The sequence below is a fragment of the Taurulus bubalis genome, assembly GCF_910589615.1.
Source record: "Taurulus bubalis genome assembly, chromosome: 5".
Classification (NCBI taxonomy): Eukaryota; Metazoa; Chordata; class Actinopteri; order Perciformes; family Cottidae; genus Taurulus; species Taurulus bubalis.
The window spans coordinates 4,264,130-4,283,284 of record NC_136593.1 but is presented as its reverse complement, the minus strand read 5'-3'; the positions used below and the strand labels follow the sequence as shown (position 1 = coordinate 4,283,284).

The window sequence follows — 19,155 nt, the reverse complement described above, 5'->3', positions numbered from 1 at the left end:
CCATGTTTATGTGTGTGTTTTGTAGAAGTGATGGACGCCCACCTACAGAACAACCAGCTCCCAGATGAAGAAGAAGAAGACGACATCTTGGCCAGCCCTGATCGACTCAAAGGTAACACACACACACACACACACACACACACACACACACACACACACACACACACACACACACACACACACGTACGTGTTCAGGGGTAAACTGAAGCCAACGTGCTGACACAAGCCAGACAAAACATATTTTTAAACTATCAGCACTATATGAGGCGCCATGACACACAATACAATGCTCTGAACTGCTGCTTTTGTTGTTTCTGTTTCACCACACACACACACACAAACACACACACACACACAAATGCAGTGTGTGATTATTTTTTGTGCACAAACTTGTGGGAACCTATTCATTATTTGTTCTATACCTTTTCTGTTTTGGTGTCACTCACTCTGTTCCCTCTTGGCTAACGTGTGTGTGTGTGTGTGTGTGTGTGTGTGTGTGTGTGTCCACAGGCAATCCAATGGATGCCAAAGAGTCAGACATGTCAGACACTCTGAGTCCCAGCAAAGACCGCAGCAGTGACGACACGTCAGGTCAGTACAAACGCACAATGATTCACGGTGGAGCCAGAAGTTTCCCCTCAGGTTTGATCTCCTTGTTTTCTGCTGTTGACTTTTTTCACAATGTTGAAGTCTGTTCTCTGCTGCCGTTGCATTTAGAGCAAAAAGTCTGTCGTGAATTCATCGTGGAATAAGTTCTAAGTAATATATTTAGATTTATTTTCTAGTAGCACATACATCTTCTCTGGAGGACCAGTCAACACTGGCTGACATTAAAACACTTGTATGTCTTTGTAAAATATACATATATATATATATATATATATATATATATATGTGTATATATGTATGTGTGTGTGTGTGTGTGTGTGTGTGTGTGTGTGTGTGTGTGTGTGTGTGTGTGTGTATATATGACAAAAGACATGTGTTTTTTCTTGACATTTTTAATTTAAGATAATCCTTTATTAGCTCTGCAGTGGGGAAATTGCAGGATTACAGCAGCCGTGCACACAAGAGACACATAGTAAAATAAAAAACAAGTAATATAAATAAACAGTAAAACAGTAAGGAATCCACAATAGCAATATTATGTATACAGACAGAATAAAAAGTATTTAAAATGTATTTATATTGCTCCAGTTAAAGTGATTGAAGTGTTATTAAGTGTTTTTTAGTTGCTATTAGAAACGCAGCATAAATAAGTGTGTGTGTGTGTGTGTGTGTGTGTGTGTGTGTGTGTGTGTGTGTGTGTGTGTGTGTGTGTGTGTGTTTCAGACGGCAACATGGACGACCAGGAGCTGAACGAACCACAGAACAGAGTAGCTCTGCTCAAAGGTAACCATGGCAGCTCATCTCAGCTTCAGACCACCAACTCTAATCAAGCATGAGTCTGTCATGCAGCCAGCTGTCCACTAGGGGGAGCTCTGCAGTTGTGTTGTTGGCTGCAAGTCCTCTCTTTCATGAAGAAAATGTGTATATTTTGATTTATTGTGTGTGTGTGTAGATGAGTTGCATCGGGCCGGTCTAGAGCCTGGAGACACGGAGCAGGTCATCCACCACCTCCACCGAGAGCTTCTGGACGCACAGGAATTAGCCAACACTGGCAAGCAGAGATGTCTGGAGCTACAAGGTAACGGTTCAAAATCCTCCCGCCAGATGTATTAGAAGAACATCAGTGTTATTGTTCGTCACATGACATGGATGGTGACCGCATGACGCTGTGTGTGTGTGTGTTTGTCTGAAGCTCTGCTGGAGGAGGAGAGGAGCAGCAACTCTCAGCAGACTGAGGAGTCGACCAAACAGATCCAGTACCTGCAGAGTAAGTGAATACACACACACACACACACACACACACCTGTATACATGGTCACCTGACCTTCTCTTTGTGTGTGTGTGTGTGTGTGTAGCTCAGCTTGGGAAGCTGCAGGCCGACATGGAGGCGCTGAGGGAGCAGAGGGAGAGCACCATCTGCACCACCAGGGAGGAGCTGTACTGCGCCCAGGAGGAGGTGACACGCCGTCCACTCTGCCTTTTCCCCTCTGACTTCTCCTCCTGACTCTTGTTATCACCTCTGATGCCTCTTCGACCTCTTCCCATCCAATTCTTCCTGACATGACCGTGACTCCTCTGAACTCCTCTGACTCCTTCCTTTACTCCTCCCATCTCTCCTCTGAATCCTCACATCCCACGTCTTACTCTCCTCTCATGTTCACAGTAGGAGCGTCAAAAGCGAGACCAGCTCAACTTTGATTTGCAGCGATAAGTGTCGAGCGTCTGTAGCTTTATGTCACCGTTGAAAATCTTGTAGCTGTCGCTCGTTGTGTGAACACGTAATTACTGCTCCTGACTCCTCGTGAGTCCCTTGTACCTCCTTCAGTCCTTACGCCTGCTCTCCTCTGACTCCCCCTGACTTCCAACACCCCTCTTACTCCGTGTGACTTCTGTCTTTTCTCCAGGCGGCAACCTCCGGTTCTGAAAAGTGAAGCCAATGCATAAGTGTCTTAAAACGTGCATTCTCTCTCCTGACCACCAGGGGGCAACTCATCCGGTTGCAAAAAGAAGTATAGAAGAATTGTATAGAAGTCTATGAGAAAATTACTACCTCAGTAAACATGAGTTTATGTCTCAATCTCTTGTTTCAAGTCTTCTTCAATACAGCATGATGTTCATTCAGTAAATTATGGTCATTTAGAGTCAAACATAAAGCAGGGGACGCTTTAGGGCGGGGCTACAAGGTGATTGACAGGTCTCTATCAGAGCCGTATACGGCGTCTCTACGTCGCTCCTCTGAAGTCTAAATACGATCATCGTTGCAAAAAGCAAGATGGCGACGACCTAAATGAACTCGAGGCGTCAAAGCAGTCGTCTATAAACCGAGTGACGTTACAGGCTTTGATTTCTTTTGACTACAGCCGACTACTGACTCTCTGGCTCTCCTTCTGATTCCTCCCAGCTCCTTTTTCTGTCTCTCCTGACTCCTTTGAGTCTGGTTGTCTTCCTCCTGTCTCCTACTGACTCTCCAGCTGTTTCTCGCCCTCAGATCCTCGTCCTGCGTCGCGCCATGGAGACCGCCACGTCGGAGCGGGAGCGCGAGATCGCCGCCCTGCAGGCCGACCTGGGCGGCGTGCGGTCCGAGCTGGAGCGCTGGAGGGCCGCGGCCGCCAAGTACGAGGGCGAGATCAGCCGGCTGCAGGAGGCCTTCACGCAGCAGCAGCAGCAGCGGAGCGACGCCAACCAGCTGCAGGGTGAGAGGACGGTCGGCTCGTTTTAGCCTCCAGATGGAGAGAACGGCGTCTTTTTAAATTCTACCTCGTCTTCCTCTTCCTCTCCTCCAGCGGAGTGCGTGACGTTGCAGCAGCGGTGTGTGTGTTTGCAGCAGGACTGTGACGGCCTGAGAGGCGAACGGACCGCTCTCACGGACAAACTGCACCGCCTGGAGAATGAGCTGAGCAGGTGCACGCACACACACACACACACACACACACACACACACACACACACACTTACAGGGGAAGAAAAAGTCGTCACACCGCCTGGAGGGGGGAGGAGGAAGAGGGAGGAGAGAGGGAGGGAGAGGGGGGAAGGAAGAGGGGGCCAATCAGCGTTAAGATGTCTACAGCGGCTTCATTTCCCTCAAACTTGTTGTTAATGGAAGCTAGTCAGCTTGCTATCGCGTTAGCTAACGTGTTTGGGTTGTGTATTGTCGTTAAAGTTACGTTATGTTCCGTTACAGTTCAGTCTTGCTTGTAAAAAAAAAACGTAACGTGGTGAAACATGCCGTCACCCCCCGGTCTGGTTCAGGTCACGCTGTCACTCGTTAACGTTAAACCGGCACACCGGCGGATCTGGCTGCAGGTTTTTTTTTTTACTCAAAGTAGACTGAATGAAATCACGTAGTTGGGCTTAGCCAACAACGTCAGTTCGTGGTCGTAAGAGACCCAGAATGAAATAGTTTAAGGAAGAGGACTCTGTATGCAGAGCTGAGATGAGCTGGACTGGGCCTGGAGGTTTCGGTCCAAACAGACGTGAGAGGAGCAGTACAGCTTCCCTCTGTCCCAGTGTTTCATACATATTGATAAAGCAGGGCATGCTAAAGCAGCCTCTGCTCCAAGGAGATCAATTACAGTAAAAAGGCAGATGTAAAGCATACATGTGTATGTTTTTAGTGTTAGTCCATTTTAATCTAATTTGTTTAATTAACAGCTCGGGGATGTTCAAGGAGCGACCTGTTTGTGCTTTCTGAACATGTCACTGTCACTTCTGTTTTTGAACAAAGGGTTGGAAATTAATGTTTTTTTTGCTTTTTTATCCGATTCATCGAAAAAATAATCAACCGATTATTCGATTATTAAAATAACCGTTAGTTGCAGCCCTAATCGTGAAGGTAAAACAAAATGGCCCCCTAAAATATCGGAATCAATTTAATTGCAGTACTTGTTTGATTTTAAGCAAGGCGTACCTTTTTAGAATAATTAAATCCAAACTGTGAGTGGCCAAAACAAATATTTTTCCATGAGCTAAACTCCAGCTGACCGAATTCAAAAGATTCATAAACATTTCAGGGAAACTTTTATACGAAGATATGTTGCACTTCAAAATAAAAGTCTATATTGAGAAGTGCCCAAACATCTTAAGCGAATGTGAAAGGTGAGGATCGACCCAGAACATTTGGGGAAAGCGTGTCAAACTGTGCGAGGGCGGACGTTAAACCCTAAAGGTCTGTGTGACGGCCGTGATGGAGTCGACCAATCCTGGCCTCAGGACAGCTGACGGGTGCAGAGTTTAGATTCAGCATTAAAAGACGGACTGAAGGACACGAGGCGTCCAGCGGATTCAGGCAGAACGTCGGTTCTCCTCGGGGGGAAAAACGTCACCGGAGCCGAATGCTCAGCAGGATTTTTTTATCCGCAGCTGCGTTTGTTTTCCAATAAACTGTAAATGCCGCTGGCAGCACTTCTCGTGATTATCTGAAACGCGTCTCATCCCTAGTGTGTGACCTGCAGGACGACTGTAACATAAATTACAGTTTCATGAAATGTAAACTTTAACCTTCAGGTTAAATAGCAGAGAGTTGTTTATCACACAAAACAGTTTGTCATGTTGTAGTAACTGAATAGATCACAAGATGTGATAATTATACATTTGCTTTTTGGTGATTTAATCGGAGCAGCACGATGCGATGTTTGATAACACGCTGGTTGTGTGTGTTTGTGTGTCTGTGTGTGTCTGTGTGTGTTTGTGTGTGTGTGCGCGCAGCACCAGGGAGCAGAGTCTGGTCCTCAGCAGCAGTCTGGAGTCTCTGGAGAAGAGGGAGGAGGTTCTGCAGGACCAACTGGGTTCTTTGGAGAATCAACACCTGCAGGATGCGAGCAAGCTGAAGATCCAGCTGGACCAGGCCCAGACCAACACACACACACTGCAGAGAGAGGTACACACACACACACACACACACACACACACACACACACACACACACACACACACTGCAGAGAGAGGTACACACACACACACTGCAGAGAGAGGTACACACACACACACACACTGCAGAGAGAGGTACACACACACACACTGCAGAGAGAGGTACACACAGACACACTGCAGAGAGAGGTACACACACACACACACACACTGCAGAGAGAGAGGCACACACACACACTGCAGAGAGAGGTACACACACACACACTGCAGAGAGAGGTACACACACACACACACTGCAGAGAGAGACACACTGCAGAGAGAGACACACTGCAGAGAGAGACACACACACTGCAGAGAGAGACACACACACACTGCAGAGAGAGGCACACACACACTGCAGAGAGATGCACACACACACTGCAGAGAGAGGTACACACACACACACTGCAGAGAGGTACACACACACACACTGCAGAGAGAGACACACTGCAGAGAGAGGCACACACACTGCAGAGAGAGGCACACACACTGCAGAGAGAGGCACACACACACTGCAGAGAGAGATGCATACACACACTGCAGAGGTGTGTGCAGAGAGAGATGCACACACACACACTGCAGAGAGAGATGCACACACACACGGCAGAGAGAGATGCACACACACACACACACAATGCAGAGAGGTGTACACACACACACACACACTGCAGAGAGAGGTGCACACACACACTGCAGAGAGAGGTGCACACACACACTGCAGAGAGAGGTGCACACACACACTGCAGAGAGAGGTGCACACACACTGCAGAGAGAGGTGCACACACACACTGCAGAGAGAGGTGCACACACACACTGCAGAGAGAGGTGCACACACACACTGCAGAGAGAGATGCACACACACTGCAGAGAGAGGTGCACACACACACTGCAGAGAGAGGTGCACACACACTCTGCAGAGAGAGGTGCACACACACACTCTGCAGAGAGAGGTGCACACACACACTGCAGAGAGGGGTACACACACACACACTGCAGAGAGGGGTACACACACACACTGCAGAGAGGGGTACACACACACACTGCAGAGAGAGGTACACACACGTTAGAGAGAGGTTCACAGTCCCTTGAAGTTGTTGAAGTAGCTTCTCTACGGGGTATTGGTAGAAATGATGTGATGGCGGTGTGTGTGTCTGTCTGTGTGTGTCTCTGTGTGCGTGTGCAGTATGAAGACACACAGTCCCAGCTGTTGGAACTCCGTCAGCGCTACGAGAGAACGGAGAAGGAGAAGCTGAACATCCACCAGGAGCTGGAGCAGTGCAGGAGCAGCCTGAAGCTGCTGCAGGACAAGGCCAGCTCCGTGAGTGCACACACACACACACACACGCACACGCACACGCACACACACACACACACACACACACTCTTCCACTTCCTTTTTTGTATATACCAAAGACCATATGAACTACCTGTGTTGTAACAGTTTACTCAGCTTTAAATCCAGATGTTTTTCTCCACAGTGTTGGATTCATTAATTCCTTTGCGTATAGATTAAAGCAGCAGAAGCAGCTGCCTTGCTCATGGGCGCTGCGGCAGTAACCCACAAAACGCTTCCGGTTCACAGCCTCCCTCCTCACCGCTTACTCGCTTAACTCTTGAGTCTCACCAATCAGTGTTGCTTTGAAATGAATATTCGGTCCTTAACTAACAAAGAGGGCGAGAGCAACAAAGAGGTGGAGTAAACAACAACAACACAATGTCGTAGTAGTGATGGATCTTCTCCTGCCTTTCCATCCTGAGCTGATCAATAGCAGCTGTCTGTTTTGTGAAAACCGCAAGAAACACAAATCGGAAGACGGCAGCGAGGCGGAGCAGCCTCCTCTTCTTCCTCCTCCTCTTCCTCCTCTTCTCTCTCATCTACCTGTCTTCAGCTCTTCCTCCTCCTCCGTCTTTTGTTGACGTGGCAGAAGGTGTCTGTCTTGTTCCTCAGGCTTCGTTTCCCCACACAGAGCTTCTTTTTTCAGAATATCCACAGGATCAGACCAACACACTTTGTTTTAACTGACATTTTGAAGAAGAAAAATAAGTCGTTTATTACAACTTTTGGTCCTATTTTCATAGTTCTGTCCATCATTTCCTCCAGCGAGAAACAAGCAGTCAGGTATTCACATTAGAAACAAGATAAACTTATTATGACGCAAATAAATTAATTAGACCTACTTCCTGCTTCAACTTTGACCTCCTGTACTTACTGTAGGTTGTCTGCATTGACTAATAATTAATCAATAAGTAATTTATCTTTGTGCAGCTCTCTAAGCAGACTTTGATGTGTGGAATTGGTGCAGTTCCCCTTTAAGAAGCCAACAGTGTGGCTTTTGTTTAAACAATATATATATATATATATATATATATATATATATATATATATATATATATATATATATATTAGTGTTTTAACGTGCATCCTTTGTTTGTGTATTTTAAGGTACTGATGAAAATAGAAATGATGGACCAAACCACGAAAATATGACTGGAGTTGTAATATCAGTTCATTATTTATCTGCACCAGGCAATACATTCATTGGCACCTTTTTCTTTCTTTGTTGCATTTATTATGTGAGCTTGTTGAGCATTTTTCTTAGTTTTGTTAAATTTTAAAGATCATCTTACATTTCCCATCCGGGCCTTGAAGACCAGTTGCCTCGTGTTACTGGTTTACAGACCCGCGTCCTGGTGGAGAGAGTTAATGAGCTGAAAGAAAACCGGAAGAATAGTTGCAGATTTCTTTGTTTTTTTTATTTCTAAAAGTGCCTGGTGACGGATGACACTTCTTCTTCTTCTGTGGTGTTTTGGAGAATGTGGCTGTTGAATGTCTAGAAACGGCGATGTTGCTTTGTAGAAATGGCCGATACGATAGAAACCTGCCTTCCTACAACCCGCCTCTCTCTCTCTCTCTCTCTCTCTCTCTCTCTCTCTCTCTCTCTCTCTCTCTCTTGTTCTGCCTCTCTCTCTCTCTTGTTCTGCCTCTCTCTCTCTCTCTCTCTTGTTCTGTCTCTCTCTCTCTCTCTCTTGTTCTGCCTCTCTCTCTCTTGTTCTGTCTCTCTCTCTCTCTCTCTTGTTCTGCCTCTCTCTCACTCTCTTGTTCTGTCTCTCTCTCTCTCTTGTTCTGCCTCTCTCTCTCTTGTTCTGTCTCTCTGTCTCTCTCTCTCTTGTTCTGTCTCTCTCTCTCTCGCTCTTGTTCTGCCTCTCTCTCTCTCTTGTTCTGTCTCTCTCTCTCTCTCTCTTGTTCTGTCTCTCTCTCTCTTGTTCTGTCTCTCTCTCTCTCTCTCTTGTTCTGTCTCTCTCTCTCTCTCTCTTGTTCTGCCTCTCTCTCTCTCTCTTGTTCTGCCTCTCTCTCTGTCTCTCTCTCTCTCTCTCTTGTTCTGCCTCTCTCTCTCTTGTTCTGCCTCTCTCTCTCTCTTGTTCTGCCTCTCTCTCTCTCTCTCTCTTGTTCTGTCTCTCTCTCTCTCTCTCTTGTTCTGTCTCTCTCTCTCTCTCTCTTGTTCTGCCTCTCTCTCTCTTGTTCTGTCTCTCTGTCTCTCTCTCTCTCTTGTTCTGTCTCTCTCTCTCTCTCTCTCGCTCTTGTTCTGCCTCTCTCTCTCTCTTGTTCTGCCTCTCTCTCTCTCTTGTTCTGTCTCTCTCTCTCTCTCTCTTGTTCTGTCTCTCTCTCACTCTCTTGTTCTGTCTCTCTCTCTCTCTCTTGTTCTGTCTCTCTCTCTCTCTTGTTCTGTCTCTCTCTCTCTCTGTCTCTCTCTCTCGTTCTGTCTCTCTCGCTCTCTGTCTCCCTCTCTCTGCCCTCTATCTCTCTCTGTCCCCCCTCGTTCTCTCTCTCTCGTTCTGTCTCTCTCTCGTTCTGTCTCTCTCTCTCTCGTTCTGTATCTCTCTCTCTCTCTCTCTCTCTCTCTGTCCCCCTCTCTCTGTCCCCCCTCGTTCTCTCTCTCTCTCTCTCTCTGCCCCCCCCCCTCGCTGTAGCTGCTCCATCCTCCATGTTGGTTTTGGTTGATTTGCCGGCTGATATCTTCTCCTCCCTCTCCTCCCTCCCTCCCTCCCTCCTCCTCTAGCCATCCATACTGCAGCCTGTCCAAGCCATATTCATTGGCCTTGTCCTGGCTCTGCTGTACTGGTGTTTCGGCCAGTTGTGGTAGAAAGGTACACACCGACATGACACCAGTCTGTCTCTCCGTCTGTCTCTTGTTTTGCCTCCACCTGTCCGTCTGCTGTGGGAGGAAAGGTGGCGGAGGTGAAGACGCCGTCCTGATCTGTGATGAATTCAGGGTCTCAGTTTTTACAGTTAAAATAATGATTCTTCCCAAATCTACTAAGATTGATGGAACATGCAACATTGTGTTGTTTCACATGACGACACTTCTGATGTATTATGATATTTCTTGACCCTGAATTCTGATCAGCTGGACGCTGCTCACCTCCTGCTCTTCCCTTTTGAGAGCGTCTTCATCGTCGTCTTCATCGTCGCCTTCGTCACGGTGGTCTGTCTGTCTTCCTGTGTGAGCCGCTCTCACTGCACGGTCACTCTTCTTCTGCTCTGCCGACACTGCACTCTGCTCTTTAAAGGGGCGGGCTCTCTTAAAGGGGTACCGCACTGCCTCAATGTGGGCGGGACCAGCGTAGCTGAGATTTAAAAAACAAAACTATTCTGTGAATGAAAAGGAGAAAAAGAAACAATTCTTCCAATTTGATATTTTCTTTCCTCAAAATTAGAAACTATTACATTTGTATTGATTAAAACGACGGTCTGAATACCATCAAGTTAAAGAATGTTTTCTCTCAACACGGTAAATGAGCATTTAGCATGAAGCTAACGGTAAATGAGCATTTAGCATGAAGCTAACGGTAAATGAGCGTTTAGCATGAAGCTAACGGTAAATGAGAGTTTAGCACTAAGCTAACGGTAAATGAGAGTTTAGCACTAAGCTACCGGTAGATAAGCGTTGAGCATGACGCTAACGGTATATGAGAGTATAGCATTAAGCTAACGGTAGATAAGCGTTGAGCATGACGCTAACGGTAAATGAGCGTTGAGCATGACGCTAATGGTAAATGAGCATTTAGCATGACGCTAACAGTAAGTTAGCGGTTAGCATGAAGTTAACGGTAATTGAGCGTTTAGCGTGATGCTAACGGTAATTGAGTGTTTAGCGTGATGCTAACGGTAATTGAGTGTTTAGCGTGATGCTAACGGTAAGTTTGTGTTTAGCATGAAGTTAACAGTAAATGAGCGTTTAACATGAAGCTAACGGTAAATGAGCGTTTAGCATGAAGCTAACGGAGAATGAGCGTTTAGCATGAAGCTAACGGAGTCTGAAGATAAAAGTTTCCCCTTTAAAGAGTCGAGCTGTCACTTCATTGCTTTCCTGAAGTCGTGACTAAAACTTTCCTCCGGCCTCATTCATTCATTCATTCATTCATTCATGAACTTTCTCTTTACACACTTTCAGGGTGATGCTGCTTTCTTTTTCTTTTTTTTTCAAACATACATTTATTTGATGCATCATTTTCTCTCTTGCGACAGGGTTTGTGTTTAATTTTTTATTATTTTTTCTTGCATCCAGTCTGCTGCTTAATCTCAGTTATTATTATTTATTTGACATTTCATTCCTTCTTTCTTTACCTGCTTACAGGTGTGTTTTGTTTGTCTTTTCATCCTCAAGTCTTTCTTTGAACTCACTGCAGTTTCTCCATATTTTTTTAAGACCTCATCATCTGTCCATCGTGTCGTGTTTGCTGCTTGTTTGTTTATTTGGGAATGTCTCACCAGTGTTCCCAGTCGTTTGCTGTGAAGGGAAACTGGTCTGTAACTTTTCTGTGTTCTTTTTTTCTTCTACTCAGGTAATCTCCTCGGCCTCGTTTACTTTGCCAAATTCATACTTTTATTTACTACTTCTCTCTTCTGAAGCCCCAAAACAGGATATTTTTCTTCTTTTTTAATTAATTATTATTTGTGCACTTTCACTATAAACCACATCTACTTCTCCAACATGCAGCTTTGATTTAAAAGAGAAAACACACAGACACCGACTCAGCAGAAACGGTTTGTGTGTTTTAATGGACAACAGACCCATTAATAAAAGGACCTTTATTAATAACTGTAATGTGACGTGTTTGTGAGGAATTAGAGGAAGAAAGAAAAATAAAGATATGTTACGCTATTTAAGCTTTAGAAGGAAGCAGCTTTTCTAAACTTCCCCCCCACTTTTTATCTACTACAAACTATCATATACATAAATTGAGAACTAATTAATGCCTAAATAATGAAACATTTACTGCCATTTCTGCATATTGTCTTAAATAGATAAACCAGTCATTTAGATACATGAGATATATAAATGTTTGATAAACTTGTTTTTATTCCCGCGTTATTGAAAACTTAAATACACACGTTAAATACTTTATAATCAGACCATCGATGTGGAGTTAGAAGGCTCTCGTCTGTTTCACTCCAGTAAAACAAACCTTTCAATTAAAATCAAGTCAAACTAGATTTATCGTAACGATGCGAACATCCAGGCGCCCTCGTGTGGCTCAGAGAGGAACTGCAGGTAGAAACGCTAAATACAAGAAAATCTGCAAATGTATTTGGCGACTGATAAAGTGAGTGAATGAGTTTGGGAACTTTTTTATTGTAATCACAACTTTGTCCTGTGTAGAGATATTTATCTGGTTTCTACTCGTCTTACCTGAACCGTCACAAATTAGTTTATTTAATATGCTTTTTAGATGTTTCTTTAGAATGTGTGAAAGAAAGAAATATATTTTGGGGCTTCAGTCTTTTTTCTTTCATCCTCTTCTGTTTCCTGCCGTCCTTCTTGACTTTCCCCTTTTCCCCTCCTCCTCTCCTCTCTTTCCTACTCTCTCTCTCTCTCTCCTGGTTTTCAATCGTTCGCCCAGTTTGTGGGAAAGTTCGTAACGCGACGACGACGCAAGCTAACGTGATTTTTCTTTGTCGCCGTCAGAGCGGCTGGAGCCCCTGGATGCCGGTCATCGCAGTGATGGTCGCCGTGACGGCAGCCGTCCTCTACCCGAACCTCTCCAAGAGCAGCTCCACCTAGGACACACACACACACACACACTCACACACACACACCGAGCGCTGGGAGGAGAGCATCACTGCTTTACTTGTATAAAGTCTAATTGTACATAATTGTAGAGGGAATATAAAGGTTGTGGTTTCTACAGAAGATTCAGAAGCTTCTTGGTTTATTTTGTTTTTGTGTTGTTGTTTTTTCTTCTTCTTCGGCGGGGAGTTTAGTTGTTTTTATTCTCTGCTCTCTCTCAGCTACGGTGGGGGCCTTTTTTTTTTTTTTTTCTTTTTTTTTTTTATTAATATTATTACTTTTGGTTTCCGGTCTCTCTGCTGATTCCTGGGTTAACGCCGCGTTCTCCAGCAGGCGGAGCTTCCACACAAAACACCTGCAGGAGGCGGAGTTACGGCCCGTCCCACCGCCAGCGAACGCAACACTTTCCCAGCAGCCTCGGCCCCGGTCTGCACACAGACACACACACACACACACACACTCTCATAGAGGTTGTGTGCACGCTGGCCTCCATATTCAGCTTTAATTTGACTCGTCGGCGTGAATCATCTGCAGGAACACTTTTTATTTTTAGCTGCACACGTTTACTAAATCTTTCTATTTCAATTTTATTCCCCCCAAAATTACATATTTCCAACAAAAACATAATTAATTATAAATTTAGCAAAGCAGATTATAATTTAATGATTGCCGTCTAAATAAAGTTTGAATAACTTTAATATTTCCGTTGATTTTTCTGCTTCTCATGGCGCATTTTCTTAAACAAATGTGTGTCAAATGATCCCAAACTAAAGCCCTCCTGCAGCAGAAGAAGGCAAACGTCTTCATGGTAAATATAAACGGAGACTAAAGGTCGTCTGAAGGTCGTCTGAAGGTCGTCTGCTGGGAAGTGTCTCGTTCGGGTGGTTTTCAGGAAGTCCTGCTAACACGGCGGTTTTTTGTTGTTGTTGTTGTTGTTTTTCGGGGGGAAGTTTGGGGGTCGGGGTTTAAACACTTGAAGCCAAATTATTCAAAAAAATGAAAATCAGATTTATTTTCCGTTTGGTTATATATATATATATAGATATATATATTTTTCTTTTGATTTTTACTTTTTCTTCTGGGGCACAGAAAAGAGGCTCAAAGTGCCTCTGATGTAACTAACAAACACCACCGTGTGTGTTTGTGTGCAGACACACACACACACACACACACACACACACACACACACACACACACACACACACACACACACACACACACACACACACACACACACACACACACACGACTGGAGAGAAGCTGTCCGGTGGAGATCCTCGATGTCTTACGAGATCTTTTTGTTTTTCCTGAACTTTCAACTTCCCTCCACAGCTGAGCTGATGAAGCCTGTGAGGCGGTGCTTAAAAGCTCAGGAAACGCCTCGTAAGTGGACCTTGATTTGAGATTATTTTATCAAATTATCTTTGGGGTTCACCATCAACTAGAAGGAACGTTTTTTTTTTTAGTCACGATCACGTTTCCTTCTCCTAAAACCTAAAAGCCTCAACGTTACATGACGTCATCATCGTGTTTTTGGGGAAATTGTCTGATTTATTTGGACCTGGCGCTTCTGAAATATGGAAACAAAACTGTCAATCAAAGTCACGTGACTCCGTCTAATTTAACGGAACCACATCTGCTCCTCTGGCTCCATTCCTCAAGAATAACTTTATTTATTATAATTTTGTTGCCCCACACACAAATCGATCAGCTTCTCTCCAAACGACCTTGAAACATGCAGACCTCCGCTGAAATGTGTGTGTGTGTGTGTGTGTGTGTCTGCATATATGTGTGTGTGTGTGTGTGTGTGTGTGTGTTCACACTCTGGACCGATTTGTCATCGTTCGTGTACTCGTGTCTCGTCTCCGTGTGTTAAATAATACAAATAAGTAAATAAATAAAAAAAGACAACGAACAAATATTCCTGATGTTGAAAGAGAAAAAAACACTACAGTACGAAGAGAGAAGTGTAAAATAAAACGTTCTTGAACGATGTGCTACTAGACTTATTTTGTTAAAACTGTTTAGAGGTATGAGAGGGAGCTACGTAGAGGTGATGAAGATGACGACGATGATGATGATGTATTGAATATGCAGAGCGATGTTTGGATTAAAGTTGTAGCAGCTGACCCACCAAACCGCTTCTGTGCCTTCATTCATTCATTCATTCATTCATTCATTCATTCACAAACTTCACGTCGGATGATAACGAGATGAATATAAAAAATGAATTGTTAAATTTAGCAGTGTTCAGAGATACTTGCAATTGAAAAGTATTTGTATTGTGCAAAGTACACAGTTTGAAGAGACCAATGGGAGCGTGATGCGTTCACTGGAGGCAAAAAAAAGACAGATTTATGAGACCTTAATCTTGATTAGGTCATAATTTCATGCCTTGAAACGCATTGAGAGGTGAAAGAAGAACTCGGAGCCTTTACTTAAAGTAAAAGAACTAATACTACACTGAAGAAATACTCCTTTAAAAGTACAACGCTCTGCCTCCAAGATCCTATTAAAGTAAAAGTACATAATAAAAAGTGCTTCAAGTAAAAGAAGTGATTATGATTGTTAGAACTGATGCAGCTGCTTTTATCTTCTTTAAGCACAGTGAAGTATTTTGGTCCGGTGGTTCTCAACCTAAGGGTCGGGCCCCTCCAAAGGGTCACCGGACACATCTGAGGGGTCGTGAGTTGATGAACTGGAGGAAAGAAAAGGAAAGTTCTGGTACTCAAAACTTTGTTTATTTCAGGAACGCCTGGAGGGAATTTCTTCAAATGTGTCGCCTCGGACTCGAGGATGAACTGATTTTAGAATTGAGGTCAAAGTGACATCACAAAACACGTTTTTGGGGCACAAATACAACGTTACACAAGTCTATGGAGACAAAACGAGGAAGTGATGACACAAGTTTATGTTTTAAAAACCTTATTCTGAAAAACTGTCATACATGAAGGGAAGTAAAACAATATGTCTGCCTGAGAGGAGTGGAAGTAGAAAGTACATGAAATACTCAAGGAGAGTACAAACACCTCAATTATATACTTTGCACTGCTGAATTAAACACAAAGGAGACGTGTGATGTCATACAGACACGAACCAAAGACAGTCATTAAACTGTGTGTGTGTGTGTGTGTGTGTGTGTGTGTGTGTGTGTGTGTGTGTGTGTGTGGGGTTCACACGACAAACGAGCATCAATCATCCAGCAGGATGATGATGTCATCTTAACGAGACAAGAGGTTGCGACACACAGAATTCACTCCTCACACAGATCTGTAGCGTTGAGCCAGAATAAAATATTTAAAACGGTTTTCAGTTATTTGTTCGATGTTAAAAAATAATTGAAACACTTCATAGTGAGGAAAGAAAAGACGGAAGACGACAAAATGAGGTGTTTCAGGTGTTTAAAAATGGGGAAAAAAGCTCTCAATACTAAAATATTTCAGATTTTATAAATGTTATAATATTTATCCAATAATTTTGTCTTTCAAAGTAAAACAAATTGACTTATTTTGTCGCAACTAGATACAATATTGTGTCACGTGCCTCATAATTGTGTCCATCATTTGTTCCCAGTGCCGGGTAGTTTTGGTTCCGTTCAGATTATGTTACAGATTTGTGTTTTTAAATCTATTTCTTCTTTTTTTTAAATCATATTTGATCCCGTTTCACAAGATGGAGCTCCTATTTATTAATCATTAATATTCAGCCTTCATTGTTTGTTTGTGTTCTTTGTCAAACAGGTTACAATACAGTTGTATTCATTTGTAATATTGAAATCTAAATAAAATGTATTATTTCACGATCAAGACACAAAAATAAAGAAAATCAAACATGAAATCTATTAAAAAAAGTATATAAAATATTTTTTTTAATATACAGTTTCTTGTCCTGAGCAGTGAGGAAGTCAGACAGACAGACAGATGAATCACAAATATTATTAAACTATGATTAATGGAAGAAGAAGAAGAGGAAAACTGAAATGTACAAACATGAACACTGACGCCACGGATTCTTCCTGCAGCGTGTTTTTATTGATTTATCACAGAAGTGCTGAAGGAATCATGGCGTGACTTTCCTCTGTTCAAACACTGTGCGTGTGTGTGTGCGTGTGTGTGTGTGTGTGTGTGTGTGTGTGTGTGTGTGTGTCGAGGCTTGTCGTGCAGGGTTGGGTCGTTCTGTCTGAACATCAGATTAAAACCTGCAGACGAAGCTCAATCTCAGTTCTCAACAACTGAGTCTGGTTTTTAAAGCCGATGTCAGAGCGACAAGATCTTTTTTCCAGGAGCAGAAAATCCCCACACACGAGAGCACAAGTGAACGCAACACAAATGTAACTCTGAACTCAAGGTCCACTTTAAGGGACCAGCTTTTTCCGGAGCTTTCACATCTCAGAGGTCTTCTTCCTCTGCTCCTGGAGGTTTGGGCGTCGATGTGGAAGACCATGAGATGTAGTTGAAAGCTCCCAACAAAGAACAAAGATAGTACGTGCACTTTGACTTAAGGGTTCAATTTGGCATTTCTCTCCCTTTTAAAGTTTGACTTTTAACATTTTTTTTCTGTCCTTGCGTTTCTTTATTATAATTATTTGTTCTTACTTGTGCTTAGTGTTCAAGAAATTATTATATATTAACATATTGCTATATATACTTTTACATAAACACATCCTATGTTATTAAATTATATATATAATCATTCAATTTCATGATATTCTATTAGTTAATCACTTTTAGAGTAGAATTCAACTTCATAGGATCAGATCCAAGCCGGTCAACAGTCTGTCTTCTGAAATAAAAACGAGATAAATAAAAGAAATACTTTGTTTGAGATCAAATTACATGTAACACAAAGCATGTATGTTTATTTTTGTAATAATTTGGGTGTTTTTGTTTATCTGCTGCTCTACATAGACGATCTTTGAGAAGGTGAGTTTGGCGTCATTCCAAACTGATGCTGCGTTCAATGACAGTCGGAAATATGAACATTATGGGATTTGTTTTAGTCAGGGGAAGTGTTGAGTTTGTGATGTGGAAACAATCCAATGATCAAGTGAAATTGTTGAAACACATCATTTTAGTTTGTTCTGTTTCTTTATTGAAAATTATTAAAGGGAAATTATGTGTTTAAATTCGTTTTATTAAACAATCTTTCACATCTACAAGTAAATTAATTGACTCATTTAGTTCTATTTTGTATTCATTTTTTCCATATGTGAATTAATATGAATTCTGCTGTAATTGTTGTGGAGTATAATGTATAAAAGTACCTTCTGATATGTAGAACTCGAGGTACTCTGATCTTGTACTTGCAGTAAGTAAAAGTATCAATATCACAGTGTAGAAAAACACAAAGTTAAAGTTCTCATTTGCAGAATTGCTTTAAAAGATCATATATTACTAGATAATAATTATGAATGCATTCAGTTATACATAACTTTAATGTCACAGCGGGTCAATATGGGGCTAAATATAATTACTTTACATACTGCTATATATGATTATATTTATTTATTCTATAATGTTAGGCTACATCCTAATTATGTATTTCTTAAATAATAAATTAACTATTAGGTTTGTTTTTAGCATTATTAATCAGAACATGCAACATAACTTATTAGTAAAAAGTAGAATATTTGCCTCAAATGTAGTGGAGTAGATGTAAAGTAGCAGTAAATGAAAATACTCCAAGTACCTCAAATTTAAACTGCATACAGTATTTGAGTAAATGTAGTTCAAGGTATCGTCTGAGAGCAACTGGAGTAATTACTCCACTTTTAGAAGCAGACGTTCACGTCCAGAAGGAGGCAGTAATGCAACATTAAGGGTCCCAACTGCCCACAAAAACCCCAAGAAGAAGACGAAGAAATCCGAGGTTTGAAAGCGGCACGTGAACGCAGCAGCAGCCAGTGTGTCTCAGAGAGCTTTTTGAAAAAACCACTCCAAAGCAACTTCAGGCTGCTCCGAGGAAACATCCTGCGGGATCCGACGCACGCTCCCCGGACCCACGACTTTCTGTGTCCCCTGAAGTCTGAACAGCGTTAAAAATATACATTAAAAAAAAGAGAAAACTAATAAAACGTAAAGATGCCCGTGACGGACAGGGACCTGGCGGAGGACGCGCCGTGGAAGAAGATCCAGCAGAACACCTTTACGCGCTGGATCAACGAGCACCTGAAGTGCGTCAACAAGCGGATCGCGGACCTGCAGATGGACCTCGGCGACGGGCTGCGGCTCATCGCGCTGCTGGAGGTCCTCAGCCACCAGAAGATGTTCAGAAAGTACCACCCGAGGCCCAACTTCAGGCAGATGAAGCTGGAGAACGTGTCGGTGGCCCTGGAGTTCCTGGACAAGGAGAACATCAAGCTGGTCTCCATCGGTGAGTCACTGCCGTCCATTCATTGCACACAAAAACACACGTTGTTGACCCTAAAATGAGTTGTTCATGTTGGTGGAGAGTCGGGTAACTAACATGACTTGTCCCGGTAAAGTTTGTCCATGTTTTTAGTCCCGACGCCACTTTTGTCGTGGAATGCACGAACTCCCATTAATAAAGTAGCGTTTTAAAGTGTAACCGC

At 43.0% G+C, this 19,155-nt stretch overlaps 2 protein-coding genes across 2 annotated transcripts in view; both read left to right on the top strand.

The window, feature by feature from the left end:
- slmapa (sarcolemma associated protein a) overlaps positions 1-12,811 on the top strand; it is a 50,182-nt gene extending 37,371 nt beyond the window's left edge. The window contains exons 15-25 of the mRNA XM_079217782.1: positions 26-112; positions 511-591; positions 1,333-1,392; positions 1,562-1,687; positions 1,802-1,876; positions 1,965-2,065; positions 3,098-3,302; positions 3,393-3,510; positions 5,314-5,485; positions 6,698-6,832; positions 12,483-12,811. Of these exons, the coding sequence (XP_079073908.1) occupies positions 26-112; positions 511-591; positions 1,333-1,392; positions 1,562-1,687; positions 1,802-1,876; positions 1,965-2,065; positions 3,098-3,302; positions 3,393-3,510; positions 5,314-5,485; positions 6,698-6,832; positions 12,483-12,578 (1,256 nt within the window). The 3' untranslated portion in view covers positions 12,579-12,811. The remainder of the gene's footprint in view (positions 1-25; positions 113-510; positions 592-1,332; positions 1,393-1,561; positions 1,688-1,801; positions 1,877-1,964; positions 2,066-3,097; positions 3,303-3,392; positions 3,511-5,313; positions 5,486-6,697; positions 6,833-12,482) is intronic.
- Positions 12,812-18,664: 5,853 nt separating this feature from the next.
- Positions 18,665-19,155, top strand: part of flnba (filamin B a) — a gene marked incomplete at its 5' end in the record, with an annotated part of 55,782 nt that continues 55,291 nt past the window's right edge. The window contains one exon of the mRNA XM_079218208.1: positions 18,665-18,956. Coding sequence (XP_079074334.1) covers positions 18,665-18,956 — 292 coding nt within the window. The remainder of the gene's footprint in view (positions 18,957-19,155) is intronic.